This window comes from Jaculus jaculus, chromosome 4 (assembly GCF_020740685.1).
Source record: "Jaculus jaculus isolate mJacJac1 chromosome 4, mJacJac1.mat.Y.cur, whole genome shotgun sequence".
Classification (NCBI taxonomy): Eukaryota; Metazoa; Chordata; class Mammalia; order Rodentia; family Dipodidae; genus Jaculus; species Jaculus jaculus.
The window spans coordinates 120,123,370-120,146,139 of NC_059105.1; the positions used below are offsets into that span (position 1 = coordinate 120,123,370).

The 22,770-nt window shown below is 38.5% G+C and overlaps 1 protein-coding gene across 6 annotated transcripts in view; it reads right to left on the reverse strand.

Annotated features, from left to right (window-relative positions):
- The window catches only part of Rev1 (REV1 DNA directed polymerase), a 101,056-nt gene that overhangs the window by 63,202 nt on the left and 15,084 nt on the right, over positions 1–22,770 (reverse strand). For 3 of the 6 annotated variants that reach the window (XM_045147730.1, XM_045147731.1, XM_045147729.1), the window contains exons 2-3: positions 8,044–8,107; positions 6,588–6,714 (exon numbers count right to left, since the gene is read on the reverse strand). In XM_045147730.1, the coding sequence (XP_045003665.1) occupies positions 6,588–6,714; positions 8,044–8,097 (181 nt within the window). In that variant the 5' untranslated portion in view covers positions 8,098–8,107. Of the gene's footprint in view, positions 1–6,587; positions 6,715–8,043; positions 8,108–22,770 lie in introns of those variants that run through there. The other 3 variants (XM_045147734.1, XM_045147732.1, XM_045147733.1) reach the window with 1 other exon arrangement.

A 22,770-nucleotide genomic window follows, 5' to 3' on the forward strand; every position in this document is an offset into this window, starting at 1 on the left:
CTAGTGGTTATTTCACTTCCCATAGAAGTAAAGTCTAATTAAGGTAGGCAGACTGGACCAATTCAAATAGTTACCAAATCAAGTTAACATTCCCAAATACTCATTATGCATCTACCTTGTCAATATTACTTTCAAGTAAAATAAGAGCATGAAAAAAATACTCTAACTAATAAAATTGCTACCTCTAGATTACCACTGACATTTTAGTGAGGATCTTTTTTATAAATTACTGCCACTGGGGTGACTTTAACAGAAGGAAAAAATAGGGTTGGTTCTAAAAAGAGGTTTTTTTTTTGTTGTTAAGGGAATGTAGCAACAGAATTATTTCCTTAAACTTCCTTAAAGAGCCTACATTTCATTTATTTCTTCTAATTTTTTATTTGAGAGAAAGAGAGAGAAGCAGAAAAGAAGTACAGTTGGCCTCTTGCCACTGTTAAAAAAAAAAAAAAAACTTTCAGATTCATGCGCCACTTTGTGCATCTGGCCTTACCTGGGTACCGGGAAATCAAACCCTGCCATCAGGCTTTGCAAGCAAGGACCTTTAACCTGACCTATCACTCTAGACCCCCCCCCCAGTCTACATTTCAAAACAAGCAAAGGATTATTCATTGAATATGTGTATAATCAAGTTTTATATAAATAGCACCAAATCTAAGCTGATTAATTATATGACAGAGTACTTGTGTTTATAAATTAGCAAGCCTCTTTCAAATCAATGTTTACAGTTATATTTGATATATATGGTTAAAAAAAAGAGGACTATAACATCAACCCTAGCCTGGAAACACCTTATTGATATAGCACCCTGCATTTACCTTCATTTAACACTCATAGCAATCCTAGGAGGAAGATCCTACTTCTATAGGTTAACACTCATAGCAATCCTAGGAGGAAGATCCTACTTCTATAGGAATACAAATGGAAGACTGGAAAACAACTTTGTTAAGTTACACACAGCTAATGGAAGAGCTACAATTCAAGTCTAGTTTTATGTCTCAAGACATTTAAATCTTTCTTTCTTTGTTTTTTTCAAGGTAGAGTTTCACACTATCTCAGGCTGGCCTGGAATTTACTATGTAATCTCAGTGTGGCCTTGAACTCAAGGCCATCCTCCCACTTCTGCTTCCCAAGTGCTGGAATTAAAGGTGTGCACCACCACACCTGGCTCTTTTTTAAAAAAAAAAACTTAATTAACAGCTTCCACAATTACAGACAATAAATCTCCCCACACCCACTTTCCATCTCACAAATCCACCCTCAATCATATTCCCCTCGCCCTATTAGTCTCTCTTTAATTTTGATGTCATCCTCTTCTTCTATTATGAAGATCTTGTGTAGGCAGTGCTAGGTACTGTAAGGACAAGGATATACAAGGCACTTTGTGTATGGAAGATTGCATTGTAAGCAGTCTTACCCTTCTATGGTAGAAGAAACTCATTCTTGATTTAACAACAACAACAAAATTCTGTTTTTGCAGTGTTGAAGACAGAATCCAGAAGTTTGCACATGCTAAGGCAAGTGTTCTACCTCTGAGCTACCTCCTTAGCCATGGGATCTACTTAACCCATGTAGAAAGTTCATGTGTGTGTACTATCATGCATCACAAACCGTATATTACAGTGCAAGTACAAAAAAGCCAGATACCTTCAGAAGAAAAGCCTAGTCATCTTATTTTCTCCAATTGGCAATTTGAAACATAATACATGTGTAAGATGCTCAGAAAATTATTCTTCCACCAAGTATACCAGTTGTATACAATTTTAGATTTTTACTAGCAATAATCCTAAATATTTTCTCTAGAAACCTCAGATTATATGCTGGTTTCCTTAAACCATTATGTTAAACAATGTTTTATAGGATATGATATAAACAGCATATCCTCATATAAAGTAAATGTTCTCAATAAATGTTTACTAAACAAAACAGCAAAGGTCAATTTTTTCAGCACTGATGATGAAAGAACTTGAAAACATTTTTTTGTTCTATCAGTAGACAGAATGAGTTCATGCTAATAACATGAATATAGATGTCAATTTCATTGTAAACTTCCACTTCACTGGAAAGCAAAATAAAGCTGTCATTAAATGATTTAGAATCAGAGGCAGGTAAAAGGAAATTGGGAAGGAAAAAAAAAAAAAACTTTAATGTAGTGCCTACCCCAATTAGATACCTTACATACTCATACAATGGGCACATGGAAGCTGCCAACATTGAAGCACTGACTCCTCCTTGGGCCCACGAGGTAATTAAAAGCAGAAGGAAAACCTATCCTCATTCTGAGCTTGATACCTTTACTTTGGGTCAGACTCCCAGCTTGATTCTGTAAAGACATGGTAAAGACTCAAGTACTGACTCTCTAAAAGCTAGTGGTACTTAGCCCAAGGCTGAAGAACAATGAGTCAGTCCTGAACCTAATCTCACTTTGAATTCCAGAAACAGCAAAATCTGCAGGCCAAATCAATACCCCAATGAGGACTAGACCCTGGGGCAGAAGTAATCATAGGAACCAGACTGATCTCAAGGGATGTCAGCAGTAATGACTTATCAGACCATTTTGCAGGATAAGAATTGAGACAATGTTCAATCAGATTATACTTTGACCAGGACTATTTTATTTGAGGGGATGAGGAAAGATAGGGTCATACTGTATGGCCTAGGTTAGCCCAAAACTTGATAATTCTAAGTGATAGAATTATAGGTCTGAGTCACCATGTCTAGCAGGACTTAATACTTCTTACCTCTTATCCCAATCTAAACCCAAAGCTCAAATTAGTACCACAAAGATGGACTTGAGCTCACTGGATCCTTTAATATGTTTCTCTTGCCAGTATGCACATTGATTAAGTCTCCTTTCTCTTTCTATCATTACTTTTCTCTAATGGTGTATTGGTACAGGTGATGGAACCAGCCTATTATGACTCCCATATTCCAGGGCTTTTTGCTCTAAAACTGCACTTACAATCTTGCTTAATCTCCAACACTGGAATTCCTCAGTTGAGTGTCAGCACTATCAGTTTTGTGAAGTAATAATACACAACAAGACCACAATTGAGGCTTTTGTAAGTCACTTGGATGATTATGGATAACCATTTTCTAACTAAAGAATGCTAGTCCTGATTTTTAATCAGCGCATTCCATGTGAATTGTCTTTATCCTATCCAAAAGAAATCTGCAATTACTGTCCACTAGACTTAATGCACCAACTCACCTATGGACCTTTAAACACACCTGTGGCCTACCTCCCACATGTTATTCTGTTATCATCAAGCCTAGAATGGGGTAAATCTTTTCCAAATATCTGAATTAAAATTAAAATGTCTATGAGAAATCAGACTACCCCCTTTTTCTCCAAGTTTATTTCCACATGTATGTGGGGAGAAGGGGAGGGTCAGGGTCTCTTGCCTCAGTAAATGAAAGCCAGATGCTTACACCACTTTCTGTATCTGGATTTACAGGGGTACTGAGGATTCAAACCTGGGCCAGCAGGCTTTGCAAGCAAGCACTTTTAAATGCTGAGTCATCACTCCAACTCCAGAGAAAGCTGACTTTCTACAGGTAGAAGGTAGATATGAGTGAGGACCATGAGGACCTTGAAAGATAGTCAAAGCTCTATTTCTGTTTGTAAAGCCGACAAGCTGGACACAGCTTTCATAAAAAAGCTATAATCTTAAAAATAATACATTGTCTTAAGGACAATCATGAGATCAGTTGTGGGACCTTGAACAGCTACTCAAAAAGGAATTAGTGATGAGGTAACCAAGAAAACTTATAGTGTAGTTTTGTAGCCATGTCTTCTGACTGTAAAAATGTCCCTTTGTGCTTAAATGTTATGAGGCTACAGATAGTTTGCTCTCACTAGATTAAAAACTGAAACCAGGGCATCTTCCCACACACACATTCATGAAAGGTCTGCATCTTCCAAAGACCCTGGCTTCACTATAACACTTACATTGTGGTTTTGACACCCCACCTAACCCTTTGTGAGCTTTTTCTAGAGGATCATGAGAAGAAATACCTTAAAAGGAAGAGTAGGTCCACTATGATTTGGAAAGGGGGAAAAGGTCATCACATACCATGAATATACCATCTACCTTATAAATATTCACAGAAATGTCTGTAAATCCACAATACAAAATCCACTGTACTGGGGTGGGGGAAAGAGTAGCCTACTCCAATCTCTTTAGAAAATTTATTTTTATCAATTTATTATTAGAGAGAGAGAATGAGTGAATATGGGTGTACCAGGTCCTCTAGCCACAGGAAATGAACTCTAGACACATGTGCCACCATGTGCATCAGGCTTATGTGGGTCCTAGGGACTCGAATCTGAGTCCTTAGGCTTCACAGGCAAACACCTTACTGATAAGCCATCCCTCCAGCCCTCCTATCTTTTTATAGTATATTCTTTGCTTTGCTAAATAAAGTTCAACTCAAACTGTCTCTCTTGAATGAATTTTCCTTTGAAAAGACAAGAACTAAGAAGTCCCCTCAACAACCACTTTCTCCTTTTTTCATTTATTTATTTATTTATTTTAGTTTAGTCTTAATTTAGTTCAGTGTTAGACTGACATCTACTTTAAACAATCACAGTACAGTTTTGTCCTACTGGCATGTTGATGAATTTTTAAACTGTGTACTAATTGCATGGAGAAAAAAGACCAAGTTAAATGAGCATGTGATTTAAAATTATTCTTAACATTCTGGTATACAAATGCAAACCCATTTTATACATTTCCTCAATCAAATTATACTTATTAAGCATTTTACAATGTGCCAGGTAGGTGTGATGATTAACTTTGGTTACTGATTTCATCGGATTTGGAAGCACACTAGGAAATTAATGAAGCACAGCTATGGGCTCTGATCTAGTCAGTGGATTGGATCCATAAGAAGATGGCATTATTGGGAAGTAATGAAAGTTGGGAAGTACAGCCCCACTGAAAAAGGTAGGTTACAGGGTTATATGTCATTGGGGTTATATCTTGTCCTGACTTCCAAATTCTCCCCTTCTCTCAGCCTCCTCCCCACTCCACATGGCAAACAACTCTGTCACAGGTTTCTGCTGCCATGATACCAAGACCAAAAATCTTAGGCCATGAGGCCATGAGACCATAAATTGAACTCTCTGAAACCATAAGCTAAAATAAGTCTTTGTTCCCTTAAGTCATTTCTATCAGGTATTTAACTATAGTGTCATAAAAAGTAAATAATACACTAAGATTCTAAGTATAAGAACCCAGCAATAAACGGGATAGAAGTCTGAGCTCCATGGTAGGTGTATTGCACTAGTTAAGCCAAATAAATACCAATACTAGTACAAATATATGTGTTTTTGTTTCCCACACCCCCTTCCCAAGGTAGGGTTTCACTCTAGCCCAGGCTGACATGGAATTCACTATATAGTCTTAGGGTGGTCTCAAACTCACAGTGATCCTCCTACCACTGCCTCCTGAGCACTAGGATTAAAGGCATGCATCACCATATAATTATATAAATATATGTAATAAAGAGAAATAAGACTAGGAAAAGTTAGAAAACATCTGGAGGATTAATACACCTGTTTTTAATAAAGGCAGTCACAGAAGGTCTCCAATGAGTAACATTTAGAAAGGACACATTAAGACCCAAGGAAGGAGAATGAATCTAAAGTACTAGACTGGCCTCATACTCATGATGATCCTCCTACTTCAGCCTCCCAAGTGCTGGAACTAAAGGCATGCAGCACCATGGCTGGTTTCATTAAACTTTTGTTTGTTTGTTTGAGAACAACAGACAGACAAAGAGAGAAAGAGGCAGATAGAGAATGAGTGAGAATGGGCATACCAGGGCCTCCAGCCACTGCAAACAAATTCCAGATGCATGTGCCAACTTGTGCATATGGCTTACGTGGGTCCTGGGGAATGAAGCCTCGAACCTGGGTCCTTAGGCTGCACAGGCAAGTGCTTAACTGATAAGCCATTTCTCCAGCCCCTTCATTTAACTTTTTAATCAAAGTTCTTTTTTGTTTTTTGTTTGTTTGTTTGCTTTTCAAGGTAGGGTCTCATTCTGGCCTGGAATGGACTGACCTGGAATTCACTAAATAGTCTCAGGCTGGCCTTGGACTCACTGTGATCCTCCTACCTCCGCCTCCCAAGTACTGGGATTACAGTTGTGTGCCACCACATAAGGCCAAAAATAAATTTTTTAAACACGTGAATAAAAAGTAAAAGGTAGAATAAATAAAAAGGAAGTGTGAAAGAGTAACCAATGATTTTATTTTAAACTCATTTTACATAGATCATTTAAAAATATTTTTATTTACTATATATTTGCAAAACAAAAAGGTAAAAGAGAGTGAGTAAGATACTGGCATACCAGTGCCTCCCACCACTGCAAACAAATTCAGGATGCATGCACCACTATGCGCATTGGGCATTACATGGGTACTGGGAAACTAAACTCAGGCCACCAGGCCTTGCAAGCAAGTGCCCTTAACCATTGAGCTATCTTTCCAGCCCATTGATAATTTGAAAGAGAATTTTAAAAAATCTCAATAATAAAAAAGTTTATGTCAAAATAGGGTACCTAAAAAGTAAAAAGTACTCAACCTGTATATCCATTAACATAGATGGCAACTCCACTAAATATTGCAGATGAAGTCCCATCCTTCTGCATAGCAGCATCTGATCGAAACTGCTCCTCCAATTTCTGGACCTTGGCAGCCATGTACCCTCCCTAGAATTAAAGAAATTGTTAGCCAATCACAAAAGTTATACTTTCTTCCTCCCACCCCCACCTTTAAAAAAAAACTTAGTTTAAATAAATGAATGAATAAGTAGTAAATGACCTTATTCCATGCTAGTGGCTAGGGCAAAATGACATATTAAAAATGAGCCACAAGTTAAAGACAATAAAACAGGGAAAATCAAGAAAAACTTTTCCTTTGTCAACCCATTTTTAATCAATAAAATCATCACATTTTTATATAAATCACTTTAAAAAGAGAAAAAAGGTAAACCAATAATGAATTTACTATCATAAAACACTGTGAGCAAGTTACATCAAAGTTTAAACTAGACAGAAATTTGATAAGTAGTCTAGCATATTTTAGGGCAGAACCCACTGTCTTCTATCCAGAAAGCTTGAGATGAACTGAAGCATATGGACAAAACAGATGTCTATAAACGAGTTAAAAACAATGAGTAATTAATTCAATGGTTAAAACCTACGTTCCCTAATTTTCATTAGGTAACTTCAATTTAAAAGATGAATATACAAAATGATCACTTAAAACACTTGGGCAGATTTAAGAGTTTAGTCTCGTGTTTTGTAAACCTTGAATTTATTAGGTAGGCTTTGAATTATTAGATTTATAAGTGTGCCAGAAAATGTGGCAAAGTGGTACATGTTTTCAAAAATGCAAGTAATTTCATTGTTTTATGGATTGTTCAAGTATTCTATGCCCATTTTATACACACACATATACATATATATATATACATATATATATACATACACATAATTTTTTTTAGAAAACACAGGATGTAAAATGATAATTAAAATTGGTATAATCTGATTCATTAACATTTGGGGGTGTTAATTTCAACCCTTACTTCCATAGTTCACAACACAGACGTTTTACAAAATTAGGATCATATATAATATTCTTTTGTGACCCATCTTAGTCATGGTTATCTTTCCAGATTAAGAAATATATCTATAATGACTGCACAGTATTTTAGTATATATATGATTATCTGACCAATCCTCTATCACTAGTATGTATGTCTTTTTCCTATTTCTCAACACTAATAGCAATGCTGACATAAGGCCATCATACAATACAACTTTGTGTGCAAGCATATGTATATCCTCAGGATAAAATTCCTGACAGTCTAGTTGAAAGGTTAGAGTTTAAGAAGACTGCAAGGTTTTCAATACATTGTGAAAATACAAGGAGTTGGTGTATAAAGTGATCTATAATTTACATCTTAAACATAATACACTAAAATTATGAAAAATATCAACAGTTAAATAGAATTATTTTTATTCTTTAAAACACACCCATTTGTCCCAGCCATCATTTTCAGCTCGCTTCCTCCATCCACCTCGTCTCATGGTGGAACTTCTGTATTGAAGGGGAGAAAAAAAAATACATCAAATTTATAACATAATTTATTCCTGATTGATGTTTTATTTCAATTATCAAGAAACATGAGAAATTAAAATATATTCAAACATTCAGTTGAAAATGCCACATTAACTTTTGTAAAATGTATTATTAAAAAGTGAAATTGGTCCACATAAAACCTGTTGTAGTTTGAATGGGTGATTCCCCCCCCAATATATTCAGGAGTTTAATTAAAGATTGTAATTTAGATCTGCAGCCTCCTGGATGAAGGAGGTGTCACTGTGGGTTGATCTCTGGGTCCCTAACCCTAAGATGGATCTGAATTCCAACCTAAGATATCCAAAGTGCCTGGTTTGAAGGATCATCTCAGCAACCTGAAGCTGTCTACTACAGAATTAGTACCAAGGAGTATGCTGAGATGAATCTGACCATGTGGATTTTGGAACTTTTGTTTTAGAGGAACTGGCATAGACTTGGTACTTGCTACTGAAGATGTCTTCTGGAGCAGCATGCCAAGTATTGTGGACTATTTTAATGAGAATTTGAAAATGCTAAGTGCAGAGAGAATTGTATTTGGAGGCTGGAGGCGTGGCTTATGAATTTTCTAAGGGAAAGGAAAGACTGCAGACAACTTTGTTGGAACTGGGCTACTGGCATAAGGACTGGCTGCATCCTGTTGCCCAAGCCTAGACATTCAACATTCAATTTCTAATGGACTGATGTGCTTGACTAAAGATATGAGACTGAGAGATTTAAGATTTTAAGTTGGAAAAATTCAAGCAAGTTTAAAATTACTGGCACAGAGACTGGTTTTAGGTTACTAAAGCTACTATTGTCAAACAATCTTAAGCAATCCTAAGGAAGATGGCTCAACTGCTATACACTGAAACAATGGAGAGGATGCCTGAGGAAAAACTATGGTAGACATGCAGACTCTTGGGAAAGATTTGACTGGAAAAGGAATCTGCTCTTCAAGGTCCCCAAGTTAAGAAAAGGGCTGTGTCCTACACACCTGGTATTGGTTTCAGAAGCATGAAAAATGAGTGAAGTGGTCATGAAGTCCATATGGTTCCAGAAGACACTGCTGAGATGTGACATGAGGTAGAGTGTAATGCCCTTATAGGCTGGAGACGCCATAGGAAGATGGACCATGGTTTGCATGGAGGCCCAAAGATGTTTTAGATGTACCAGGAATGTGCAAAAGCTACCACAGAGGCTGCTGGCTAGGGATGGAAGTTTTCCCTGGCTATTTAGCCTAGCTGGAGGGGCAAAATTGGAAGATCCAGAGACTGTCAGCCACTGCTTTAACTGCAAAAGTTTGATGCTTCCTTGATGGTTATTGAGTGTGCATTGCACTGTACCAGCCTTTCCTTGGTATGCCTTATACCAGCTGAAAATGTGCCTTTATATATTGAAACTTGTTTGATTTTACAGGACTCATAACCAAGAGACAATCTTTGGTTTTTAATATATTTTATTTTGAGAGAGAAAGAGGGGAAGAGAGACAATGGGCACGCCAGAGCCTGTAGCCACTACAAACTCCAGATGCATGAGCCACCTTGTGCATCTGGCTTAGGTGGGACTTGGGGAATAAAACCAAGGTCCTGCAGCTTGGCAGGCAAATGCCTTAACAGCTAAGCCACCTTCTCCAGCCCCCAAGAAACAATCTTAAATCTCAGATGAGACTTAGAACTTTGGGAACTATCTTAAGTCAGCAAAGACTAAGAGACCTTTAAAGTTGGACTGAATACAATTTACAGTATAGATGGTTATGAATCTATTGGGGACCAGAGACAGAATGTGGTAGTCTGAATGATGACCCACAACACATTCAAGATTTTATTAAAGATTGTAATTTAGATCTGCAGCCTCCTAGCTAGAGGAGGTATCACTGTGGTTTATCTTAGGGTCCTCCAATCCTAAGGCAGATCTGAATTCCAACCTAAGATATGAAAAATGGGGCTGGAGAGATAGCTTAGCAGTTAAGGTGCTTATCTAAGATATGTAAAGTGGCTTGTTTGGAGGTTCACCTCAGCAACCTAAGGCTGTCTGTGACTCTTGCCCTAAAAGTAAATCTCATGTGTAAGTACTTTTCAATGGAAGGAGGGGAACTATGCAGTAATTCTAAAATCTGATTTACAAAAACATCAAATCTAGCTAACACCACTTGCTAACCACTGATTAGTAAAACAATCTAATACAGCATCTCCTTTAATTAAGTGGCCCACAATATGATTCTTAGACTGCCATTTTATGCTATTAGATACTCATGAAGGCACAGTGTAATATACCTTTCTGCAAAAAGTTTGAAAATTAGTCAGAACAAATATAGCATACTGATAACAAACTGTCAGATCTGGCATTTTTCCTTAAGGCAACAATCAACTATACTGAAAACCATTAAGATGGCCATCTCACCGGTAAGGCTTATTGGCTAGTAATACATAAAAATCAATCTTAACTCAAAATAGGAAGTAAATGAATCCTTGTAAAGTCAAAATCTTCTAGGTAGCCATACAATGTGAGATGACTACCTTATCCTTTACAAAATTAATAGAACCTCTATGTTAGGTCAGGATAAAATGGAGTCACCCAAGATAGCAGGAGGGCAGACAGCAGGAGGGCAACAGAGATGTCATCCATATCCCTCAAGAAATTGTCCAGCTATTATCCCTCCCCTGCCTAACAAGGCTCCAGGTCTAGATTTACTGCCTCCCTATCTCTCACTGGGTTACTTCTGGTCTCACTCTATGACTAATGTAAAGAACAGAGATTTACTACCTCAACAAAGAAATTCTTTCCCTTCCTTACCTTCTCCCAACTGAAGAGCCTATAAAGCCCACTATCTGTAACCCCAAACTAACTGCTCCACTCATGAGAATCAGTCCTGCCAGCTCATGTTTTTCCCCAAATAAAAACTTCCATCTTTGCCTCAGAGTGGTCTCCATGGTTCTTGGTCACTCCTGAACCTTACATTCTATATGGAGATCTTTTCCTTCTAATAACTATATGTTTATATAAAATGATTACTGTATAAAGCTTATGTTACCAAAGTCAAATTAGCTTTGACAATTTATGAAAATCTTTCATTTAACAACTAAAGCATGACACTTCATCCAAACACATTAGCAGATACTTTGAAATACTTTTTTTTTTTAATTTTTTTTGTTCATTTTTTATTAATGTATTTGAGAGTGACAGAGAGAGAGAAAGAGACAGAGAGAATGATTGAGAAATGGTGCGCCAGGGCTTCCAGCCACTGCAAATGAACTCCAGACATGTGCGACACCCTGTGCATCTGGCTAACGTGGGTCCTGGGGAACCGAGCCTCGAACCGGGGTCCTTAGGCTTCACAGGCAAGCGCTTAACCGCTAAGCCATCTCTCCAGCCCTGAAATACTTTTTGAAAGACAATAGGACTTGGTTTCTCTGTGCTGAAATTTGAAATAACAAGTTGTACTATACACATAATAATCTAAAAGATATGCAGAGATAACTGTCAAACTGTTTAATGCATTTATTATCAAGCCCCAGAAATACCATTATATTTTCTCTTTAATACTTTTCAAGTGTCTCAGCCCCTAAAGATTTCTTCCCTATTTTAGACTCTAAGAAATGTACTAATACAAGATTTCTGACCTAAAATAAACTGAATTCATATACCTGCTCTTACAAGTGAGATTTGAGAGTTCTGGACATTATATGCTAAGGATGCATACTCAAAATAATTAAATGTAAACATTCATTTGCTAAAGGAAAGCAAATCTTAGCTACCACTTCTCAGGCCCTATATATCTTTTATTTAAGACAGAGCCTCTCACTGGCCAGACTGGCTGAATACCATACTCCGGTGATCCCAACACTCCAGGGCTAAGATCATAAACATGGGCTACCATTCTTAGCTTTCTTTTATTTTCCTCCCTTGCTATTGTGGTTGCTAGTGTTTTTGTTGTTGTTGTTTGAGGAAGGGTCTCACTTTTAGCCCAGACTTACTTGCCTGTAAGTCACTCTGTAGTCCTAGCCTTGATACTCACCACGATCCTATTTCAGCCTCCTGACTGCTGGAACTAAAGATGTGTATCACCACGCCTGACTTCATCAGCTTTTTTTTTTTTTTAAATATGGGTTCTGAGGACTGAACTGTTTTATACTTGCCAATAAAGCTATATCTCCCTAGTCCCATACACACACACACACACACACACATATGTATATATATATTTTTTGTTTGTTTGTTTGTTTTTTTTGAGGTAAAGTTTCACTTTAGCCCAGGCTGACCTGGAATTCACTATGGAGTCTCAGGGTGGCCTCGAACTCACGGTGATCCTCCTACCTCTGCCTCCCAAGTGCTGGGATTAAAGGCGTGCGCCACCACGCCCGGCTCCATAAATTATATTTTTAAAGTCAAAAGACAGGCATGGTGACACATGCCTGTAATCCTAGTGCTTATGAAGTGGAGTGAGGGAGATCAGGAGTTTGGGGCCAATCTGGGCTGTATAAGAACCCATCTCAAAATATTTTTTTTAATTTATTTGCACAATCATTTAAAAAGCACCTTAGGATCTCCAAAGTTCCTACCACAAAGACCAGTATGAAAACCCTTACTGATAGAGCAGTCAGAGTAGACAACTATTAAACATATTGGCTATTAGGACTATGAATATGGCTCAATGATACAGTGCTTGCCTAGAATTTGAGAAGCTGTGGACTTGATACCCAAAATTGGGAAAAGGAAGAAGGGAGAGAGGTAGGGAAGGGAGAGAAAAGAAAAGAAGAAAAGGGAAGGAGCGAGGGAGGGAAAGAGAAAGGTGAAAGAAACAGGAAGGAAGGGAGGAAGGGATTAGCATTAAATACTAAGCCACGCCTTTTTAAAAAATGTATTCATTTGAGAGCAAGAGAGAGAGTAGGAGAGAAAAAGAGAGAGAGAGAGAGAGAAAGAGAATGGACACTCCAAGGCCTCCAGCCACTACAAACTCCAGACACATGCACCATGTGCATCTGGCTTATGTGGGTCCTGGGAAATCAAACCTGGATCCTTTGGCTTTGCAGGCAAGAAACTTAACCACTAAGCTCTCTCTCCAGCTCTACTTCTTAAAAATAATTGTTGAAGGCATAAATGGTCCAGCAAATAGTCAAAATTATTGGATTGGTCAAGAATCACAGAATGACAAAAATCTACAGTGGAACTCTGCTACTTCTGCTCAAAAAGGAATTCTTGACTCTGCGGAATTTCGTCAATCTAGAGGAATGGCTTAACGAATGAGCCATGCCTTTGTTTAAGCACAGTGCTAGGAAAATGAGAACTGGGGTCCAAGAGTCTTCCAAAAATCTTATCTGTATATCGGGGGATTAGGAACCAAAAAGTAACAATGAATTAGAAGCAAGTACACCAAACTTTGCAAAAATCACATTCTGTCTTCCATTAATTTCCGACAGAAACAAGTATAAATCTACTATGATAACATCATAATCCTCCCATATTTCTACAACTAATTTTACAAATATAAAATCTGGAAGCCTGGTGTGGTGGTGCATGACTTTAATCCCAGCACTTGGGAGGCAAAGGTAGAAGGATCGCCTTAAATTCAAGGCTACCCTGAGACTACATAGTGAATTCTTGACCAGCGTGGACCAGAGTGAAACCCTAACTCGAAAAACTACAAAAAAATTAAAAAATAAAAATCTGGGACCTAAAACTCATAAATAATACAAGAACCAGCAATAACAACAAAATCACAGCTCTACAGAGACTTTGGATACTTAATTTAACAGAATTTAACCATGCTCTTTTCAAAGAGATAAAAAGACAAAAAAGTTGGAAAAATTTCCAACCTAAAAAGAAAGGAGCAGACAGGTGTAGTAGCTCATGTTTGTAATCCCAGTACTCAGGAGGCTCAGGCAGGAGGATCACCACAAATACATGGCCAGAGTTCCAGGACAGCCTGGGCTACAAACTTTGAACACAAAGCAAGCAAATACTAGCACTACAAATGAACTCTAGCAGCATGGGCAATGGGGATGTCCTCACATAAAAAGCTACTAATGGGGTAGCTCCACCACCTGACAACATCAACTATAAAGCCTTACAAAGGAAGACGCAGTTTATCAACACTTCTCTTCAAGGTGATATAATACTGTTCCTGTGTCACTGAGGCCAACATGCACCTCCTTTCAGATACACAAAACAGAATAGAAATATTTAAAATATGCTATCTACAAAATTGCCATTGATCTTGTATCTAATAGGTAGTCAATGCTTATTGAGGAAAGACTGTAAACTTACATATAGGCTATGTTATAAAGCATGGTAACAATGGAAATAATAGTATGTTCCAAACATACTGTATCCCAATATATCAGTATTTGAAAAGGTACTCTGAATAGTTCATCTCATCTACCTTTTGTTTCTCTCATTTTAAAACATTACCCCAAAAGTTCACAATCAAATTCTGTGCTAATAGTTTAACAGGCAGCACTAATCATCAACAACCCTTGCCAAAAGTGGTACAGACTAAACTGGCAAGTAACACTTCCACTGCTAAAAAGAACCACACAACAGATGAAATTAGCTACAAATCATTTACAGGGTTGCTAATACAGTGCAATCGGGAAGGAACTGAAGTAAAACCCTATTCTTGGAAACTAATGTGTCATGATATAAAGGCATAAATTCCTGCTAACCATTAAAGCGCATCAAAAAGAAAGTGGCTAGGCAATGCCTCTGCAGCCCTATTTATAGAAAATTCCCCACTCTAGGTGACTGATGTTTTTATTTAAATGTGGCTTTCTCTAAAGGGAGGAGGGCAATAAATCATTATACTACAAACTTGACAGAAATATCCCTCAGAAATAATGCACTCCTTGTTTTCATCCTCTGTTCCAAGCAACCTTTTGAATTATAATGTGTCCTTCTTACTAAGCCTACTCATTAAGCAGCAATGACCCTGTATTGACAAGCCATCCAATCATCCAACTAGGCTTGTAAATAAAAATTGCTTTCTTGTTTCCAGAGGCACCTCTTGCAGACTGAGTTTCCAAGAAAACTCCTCAGTGCTTGATGACCTTGCAGAACATAATAAAAGATTTCTAAAACTATAATACATAACCTAAAATAACCTACTCACTTCTTATCCAGCAACATCCAATAGAAGCAGCCAACAATGAGTCTCAAAGTTAAAAACTCAGCATGTAAAAAATACCCTCACCTCTAACATTCAGCCTTCAATAAGCATTAGGTCTATTACAGCAATCTACCCTGACAGTTCAGAGTGAAATCAAATTAGGCCACAGACTTAGAAACCTTCTAAAAGCAACCATATAGTAGATACCATTGTTACCTGAAACAAATAACTAGCCTATATGACAGAAGGGAATGAACAGATTTTGTGACAAATGACCTGGGCTCAAACCTCAGTTCAAGTACTGACACCAGATAAGTAAAACAGCACTGGGCCTGACATCTCTTCACCTATACCATAAGAAAAGGGGATTGGCTGACTGGTTCTTAGAAGATCCCCTTATGGGGCCACAAATGGGTATAAGGGAGTTGTGACAGGAGGAAAGATCTAAAGATACACATAGCAAACAACAGTCGGGCATGGTGGCTGTTGCAGACAGGTTGGCATTACTGGCAGAAAACAATGGACCAAAAACAGCTTGAGGGGGAAAAGGGGATGGGGATTATTTTGGCTTGCTTGAGGAGAAGTTCCATGACGGCAGGGGAAAAAAGACAACATAAGCAGAACGTGGGCACAGCAACAGGACAGTGTGCCAAACACTGGCAAGGGGACACTGGCTGTAATACCAATAATACACTGCCTCCAGGAGGTGTTAATTCCTAAGTCTCCATTAGCTGGGAACCCAGCATTCAGAACACCTACCTAAGCTTATGGGAACACCTGAATCAAACCACCACATTCTGCCTCTGGCCCCCATAAAGTGATTACCATCCATGATGTAAAATACAATGCATTCAGTCCAACTTTAAAAGTCCCTGTGGTTTTTAACCAATCCCAATGATGTTCAAATATCCCCAAAGTCCAAGATCTTTTAACTGGGCCCAACACACACAAACACACACAAACACACACACACACACACACACACAAAGGAAACACACAAACAACCCATAATGGCACACAATAAACAGTTACAATGCAAAAGATGACATTGGGCATAGCAAAGAAATAATCAAGCAATACATGATTTAAACAAAACAAATACCAAACTCTGTAGCTCCAAGACCAACAACTTCAGCCAGTGACAAGTCTCCAAGTCCAATAATTCTAATTAGCAACAAGTCTCTGGAGTTCCAATTCTACCCCTCCAGCTAGGCTACTCACAGTCCTGAAAAACTTCATCAGGGTCTGCAGTTCCCCTTAGCAGCTATCTGGTGGTCCCGGCCTCTCCACTGGGTCTCTACTGCAACCCACAATCCATCCTCATGGCTCCATTGGGTCTCCATGCAGGCATCCAGTAAACCTGCTACACACTGGCCATTTCCAAAACACAAGACTATGTTACAAACTCAATGACCTCTCTTTCCTGCATTTCTTATACTCCATAATACCAGGTTGAGTGCCAATTTGTTAATCCAGTGGGGGAATAAAGCAGACTCCGAAGAACAGGACACCTTCAGGATTCAGGCACCTTCAATAGTCTATTCTTTCTGTTGTCCCAAGGCAGGTCAGATGGCCCAGTCTCAATAGCTGTAATCTCTCAATTGCAGCTGAATGGGCAGAAGTTCCAGCACAAAGATTTCATTTTTTTCTGTGCCATAACCCTCTATTCACACCAATTTCTATACAACACAACCCTGCACAAATTCTCAGGACACAGGCATACCAGCAAACCTTTCACACAAACTGCTTCTAGCCCAGTCCAGGCAAAGCTCTTTTTCACTCTCATAAACCAAACCTCATAGTCCTTAGTTCTTACTGCAGTCAAGTCTTTCAACTCTGACCAGAATAGTTCATCTAGCTGTACTTACAGCACTGCAAGGCTTCTCTTAGATCAAGATTTCAAATTCATCCACAATGCCACACAGGTTTCAAGCATCAATAACCACAGTCTCTGTACCAACTTTACTGTTGCAGTCAGGTTTGCATTACTGGCAGAAAACACTGGACTAAGAGCAGCTTGAGAGGAAAAAGGGGGTTTATTTTGGCTTGCAGACTTCAGGGGAAGCTCCATCATGCCAGGGGAAAACGTTGGCATGAGCAGAGGGTGGACATCAGCTCCTGGCCAACATCAGACAGACAAGAGCAACAGGACAGTGTGCCAAACACTGGCAAGGGGAAACTGGCTATAATACCCATAAGCCTGCCTCCAACAATACACTGCCTCCAGGAGGTATTAATTCCCAAATGTCCATCAGCTGGGAACTTACCATTCAAAACACCTAAGTTTATGGGGGACACCTGAATCAAACTACCAAAGTGGCCCACACCTTTAATGCCAACATTCAGGAGACAAAGGTAGGAGGTAGGACAATTACCATGAGTATGGGGCCAGCCTAGAAGTAGAGTGAGGGCCAGTTAAGACTGGGCTAGAGTGAGATCCCACCTCGAAAACAAGAAAAAAAAAAAAAAATAGCAAACAAGGAAAGTACCACACACTAACACATATAATTTTAGCAGCCTTCTTATAAGTTTTAGATTTGGGGGTCTAAATAAGACTCTTCTCAAAGGGAAAACTTAGGAATGATTAATGTGAAAATAATAAAATTCTTAAAAGTAAGTCTAAAACCCCTTGGTTTCTTTTGTTTCCCTACATAACTATAAAAGGGCCTACGAGAAATGCTTCAACCCTTGAAAGGTTGGCAAGCTTTTAAAACCTCACCTAGAACTCCCAGTTAAGATGGCAGCTTAGGTACCATGCCAAAGCAGCCTAGGGGGTTAAAAGACTGAAAAAACTCAGCAAAATACACACTTTTATTAAAAAGTGAGGTGTATAGGAAATAGAAACAACAGCGGAGAAGTAGAAGAGATCCAGAGCCCGCACAGGCCGGCAAAAGCGCCCCGGCAGGTGCGCCAAACACGGTGGTGGCGGCAGCGCACCAGAAAGCCGCCAAGCTTGGCTCGAGCTGCTGGAATAAGGGGAGCTTCCACTCACACCAGAGCTCTCTGCAACTCAAGAAATGTGAAGGGAGAGTGGCAGTGAGCAATGGAGGAGCAGACCAAGAGGTGAAAGAACATGTGGAACACCAAGAGAACTAGAACAGCTGTGGCTCCCTCACCTCCCCCACCACCTGTGCCCAGCTCCAGCGAACAGAGCAGCAGTCCCGGGTCCCAGCCACGCCAACTTGAGCTGACAGCAGGAGCCAAGCAGGAGCAGAGTCCAGCAGCAACATCAGCGGCTCCAGCACCAGCAGCAGCAGCCCTAGCAGCGACAGATCCAGTAGTGGAAGCAGCAGCAGATCCAGCAGCAGCAGCTTCAGAGGCAACAGTCACAGATCCAGCAGCAGCAGCAGCAGTGGTGGACCCAGCAGAGGTGACAGACCCAGCAGCGGCAGTTTCAGGAAAAGCAGTGGTGGTTCCAGCAGCGGGGACACCGATGTGCAGGGCCACAGTTGCCAGACTTGGTTTGCCCTGCAGGAAAAGCCAGTGCCCAGCTCCAGAAATCATTACAACAGCCCAACGACCCAGCCAGCAACTTGACTGAAACAAGAATCATCCAAAAAGGTAACTGCGATTGATTGTACCACGGAAGGGTCTCACTTGGTCACAAGCTGACTTGGATCCCTCAACAGACCAGAAATCTTAACCTCTTTGTTGATAGATGATCTGGTTGTTATAATAACTACTCTTTCATAAATGCTCGGTGCTGATTTTGATTGAATATGCACAAGTGTTTAGTTAACTTTTAGAATCTACCTGCATTTTATTCCACTCAGCCTACTTGAACACTCCCATAGCAGGGAAACTCAACCCCTAGGAACACCTGTACATACTCTGAGAGTCATAAGAGCCACACCTAACACCTTAAGCTCCTACCCAGAAGATAAATAACATCAAATCAATTGACACAGCTAAGAATACCCAGCAGGCTAGGAAATCCAAGCATTAATTTAATCCAAGATGCAAAAATATGTACATTGTAACACAGGAACACTAAAAGGCAAGACAATATAAATCCACCTAAAAGTATTGCATCAGAAATGACCTCCAGTGAGAACGAGTTAGAGGAAATGCCTGAGAAAGATTTCAAAAGAATAATTGTAAACATGTTCAAAGAAGTCAAAGAACAAATCAAAGGAATCAAACAGGAAATCAAAGAAGAAATCAAAGAGGAAATCAAAGAAGATGCAGGGCACCAATTTAATGAAATAAAAAAGGCAATACAAGACATAAATAAGGAAAGAGAAATAATAAAGATAAACCAGTCAGAATTACTAGCAATGAAGAACACAGTTAATGAAATAAAAAAATCTGTAGAAAATCTCATCAGTAGAATGGATGAAGGAGAGGACAGAATATATAAGCTAGAAGACCAGGTGGTAGATGTAATACAGGCCAACAAAGAGAAAGACAAACTTATAGAAAAGTATGAGTGGGAATTTCAAGATATTCGGGACACTATGAAAAGATCCAATATAAGAATTCAGGGCATAGTAGAAGGAGAAGAATTCCACTCCAAAAGCACAGTAGGCATCTTCAACAAAATCATAGAAGAAAACTTCCCCCAAATTGGGAAAGAGGTGCCAATGCAGATACAGAAAGCCTTTAGAATCCCAGCCAGACAAAACCCGGAAGGAAACTCTCCTTGCCATATTATAATCAAACTTCCAAACACACAAACCAAAGAAAAAATATTGAAAGCAGTTAGAAAGAAAAATCAAGTTACCTACAAAGGCAAGCCCATCAGGATTACAGATTACACAACACAAACTTTAAAAGCCAGAAGGGCTTGGAGTGATGTACTCCAAGTTCTGAAAGACAACAACTGTCAACCAACTTTGCTTTATCCTGCAAAGCTATCCATTCAAATAGATGGAGAAATAAGGACATTCCATGACAAAAGCAGATTAAAGGAGTATTAGAAGATAAAACCAGCTCTACAGAAAATAAATTGATATGATCCTCCATGCTGAAGAAAAGGAAAAGCACAAATATAAGGAACCTAGAAAAAAACAAGCAATACTCAAACACTAGTTAACACAAGAGAGCACAGGCAGAACAGAAACCAAAAAAAAAAAAAAAAAAAAAAAATGGCAAACATAAATACACACCTTTCAATAATATCTCTTAATATCAACGGCCTCAATGCCCCAACCAAAAAACATAGGTTTGCAGACTGGGTTAAAAAGCAGGATCCTACAATTTGTTGTCTCCAAGAAACTCACCTTTCTATAAAGGATAGACATTATCTTAGGGTGAAAGGTTGGAAGACGGTGTTTCAAGCAAATGGGCCTAGAAAACAAGCAGGGGTTGCTATCCTAATATCTGACAAGGTAGACTTCAGTCTAACGTTGGCCAAGAAATATAAGGAAGGTCACTTTATATTGATTAAAGGCACACTCCAACAGGAGGACATTACAATCCTAAACATATATGCACCTAACATGGGGGCTCCCAAATTCATCAAACAAACACTATTAGAACTAAGGTCACAGATAACACCAAACACAGTGGTTGTGGGTGACTTCAACATCCCACTCTCATCAATTGACAGGTCATCCCAGGAAAAATAAACAGAGAGGCATCAGGACTAAATGAGGTCATAGAAGGAATGGACCTAACAGAAATATAAAGGACATTTCATCCAAAAGCTGCAGAACATACATTCTTTTCAGCAGCACATGGAACATTCTCTAAAATAGACCATATATTAGGACACAAAGCAAATCTTAACAAATTCAGGAAAATTGAAATAAATCTTTGCATTCCATCTGACCACAATGGAATTAAAACTACAAATCAGTAGCAAGAAAGGCTATAGAGCATATACAAAATCATGGAAACTAAACAATATACTACTAAATGATGAATGGGTCAATGAAGAAATCAAAAATTTATAGAGTCAAACAATAATGAGAACACAACATACCAAAATCTCTGGGACACAATGAAGGCAGAAGGCAGTTCTAAGAGGTAAATTTATAGCCTTAAGTGCCTATATTAAGAAATTAGAAAGGTCACAAGTAAACGACCTAATGCTTCACCTTAAAGCCTTGGAAAAAGAAGAACAAGGCAAACCAAGAATCAGTAGATGGGAAGAAATAATAAAGATTAGGGCAGAGATTAATGAAGTACAAAAAAAAAAAAAAAACCCAAAGAATTAATGAAACAAAGAGTTGGTTCTTTGAAAGGATAAACAAGATTGATAAACCCTTAGCAAATCTGACCAAAAGAAAGAGAGAAGAGACACAAATTAATAAAATCAGAAATGAAAAAGGTAACATCACAACAGATTCCAGAGAAACTCAAAAAATCACAGGGACATACTATAAAAGCATATACTCCACAAAGCATGAAAATCTGGATAATTTCCTTGATTTATATGACACCTAAAATAAATCAAAATGAGATTAATCACTTAAATAGACCTATAACAAACATGGAGATCCAAATAGTTTTCAATAATCTCCCAACTAAAAAAAGCCCAGGCCCAGATGGATTCACTGCTGAATTTTACCAGACCTTCAAGGAAGCGCTATCACCATTGCTTCTTAAGCTTTTACAGGAAATAGAAAAAGAAGGAATTCTACCAAACTCCTTCTATGAGGCCAGCATCACCCTGATACCAAAACCAGGCAAAGATAGAACAAAAAAAGAAAATTACAGACCAATCTCCCTCATGAACATAGATGCAAAAATTCTCAACAAAATATTGGCAAACAGAAAACAAGAATATATCAAAAAGATCATTCACCCTGACCAAGTAGGCTTTATCCCAGAGATGCAGGGATGGTTTAATATACGCAAATCTATAAATGTAATACATTATGTAAATGGGTTGAAGGACAAAAATCACACGATCATCTAATTAGACGCAGAGAAAGCATTTGACAAAATCCAACATCCCTTCATGATAAAAGTCCTACAGAGAATGGGAATAGAAGGAACCTATCTCAATATAATAAAAGCTATTCATGACAAGCCTACAGCCAACATATTACTAAATGGGGAAAAACTGGAAGCTTTCCCACTAAAATCAGGAACAAGACAAGGGTGTCCACTGTCCCCACTTTTATTTAATATAGTTTTCGAAGTCTCAGCCATAGCATTAAGGCAAGAGACACACATAAAAGGGATACAAATTGGAAAGGAAGAGATCAAGTTATGATTATTTGCACATGACATGATTCTATACATAAAGGACCCTAAAGACTCTACTATCAAACTGTTAGAAATGATCAAAACCTACAGCCACAAAATAAATACACAGAAATCAGTAGCCTTTATATATGCGAACAACAAACACACAGAGGATGAAATCAGAGAATCACTCCCATTCACAATTGCATCCAAAAAAATAAAGTACCTTGAAATAAACCTAACCAAGGAAGTAAAGAATGTCTACAATGAGAACTTTAAAACACACAAGCGAGAAATTGCAGAAGACACTAGAAAGTGGAGAAACATCCCTTGTTCCTGGATTGGAAGAATCAATATTGTGAAAATGGCAATCCTACCTAAAGCAAGCTACACAATAATGCAA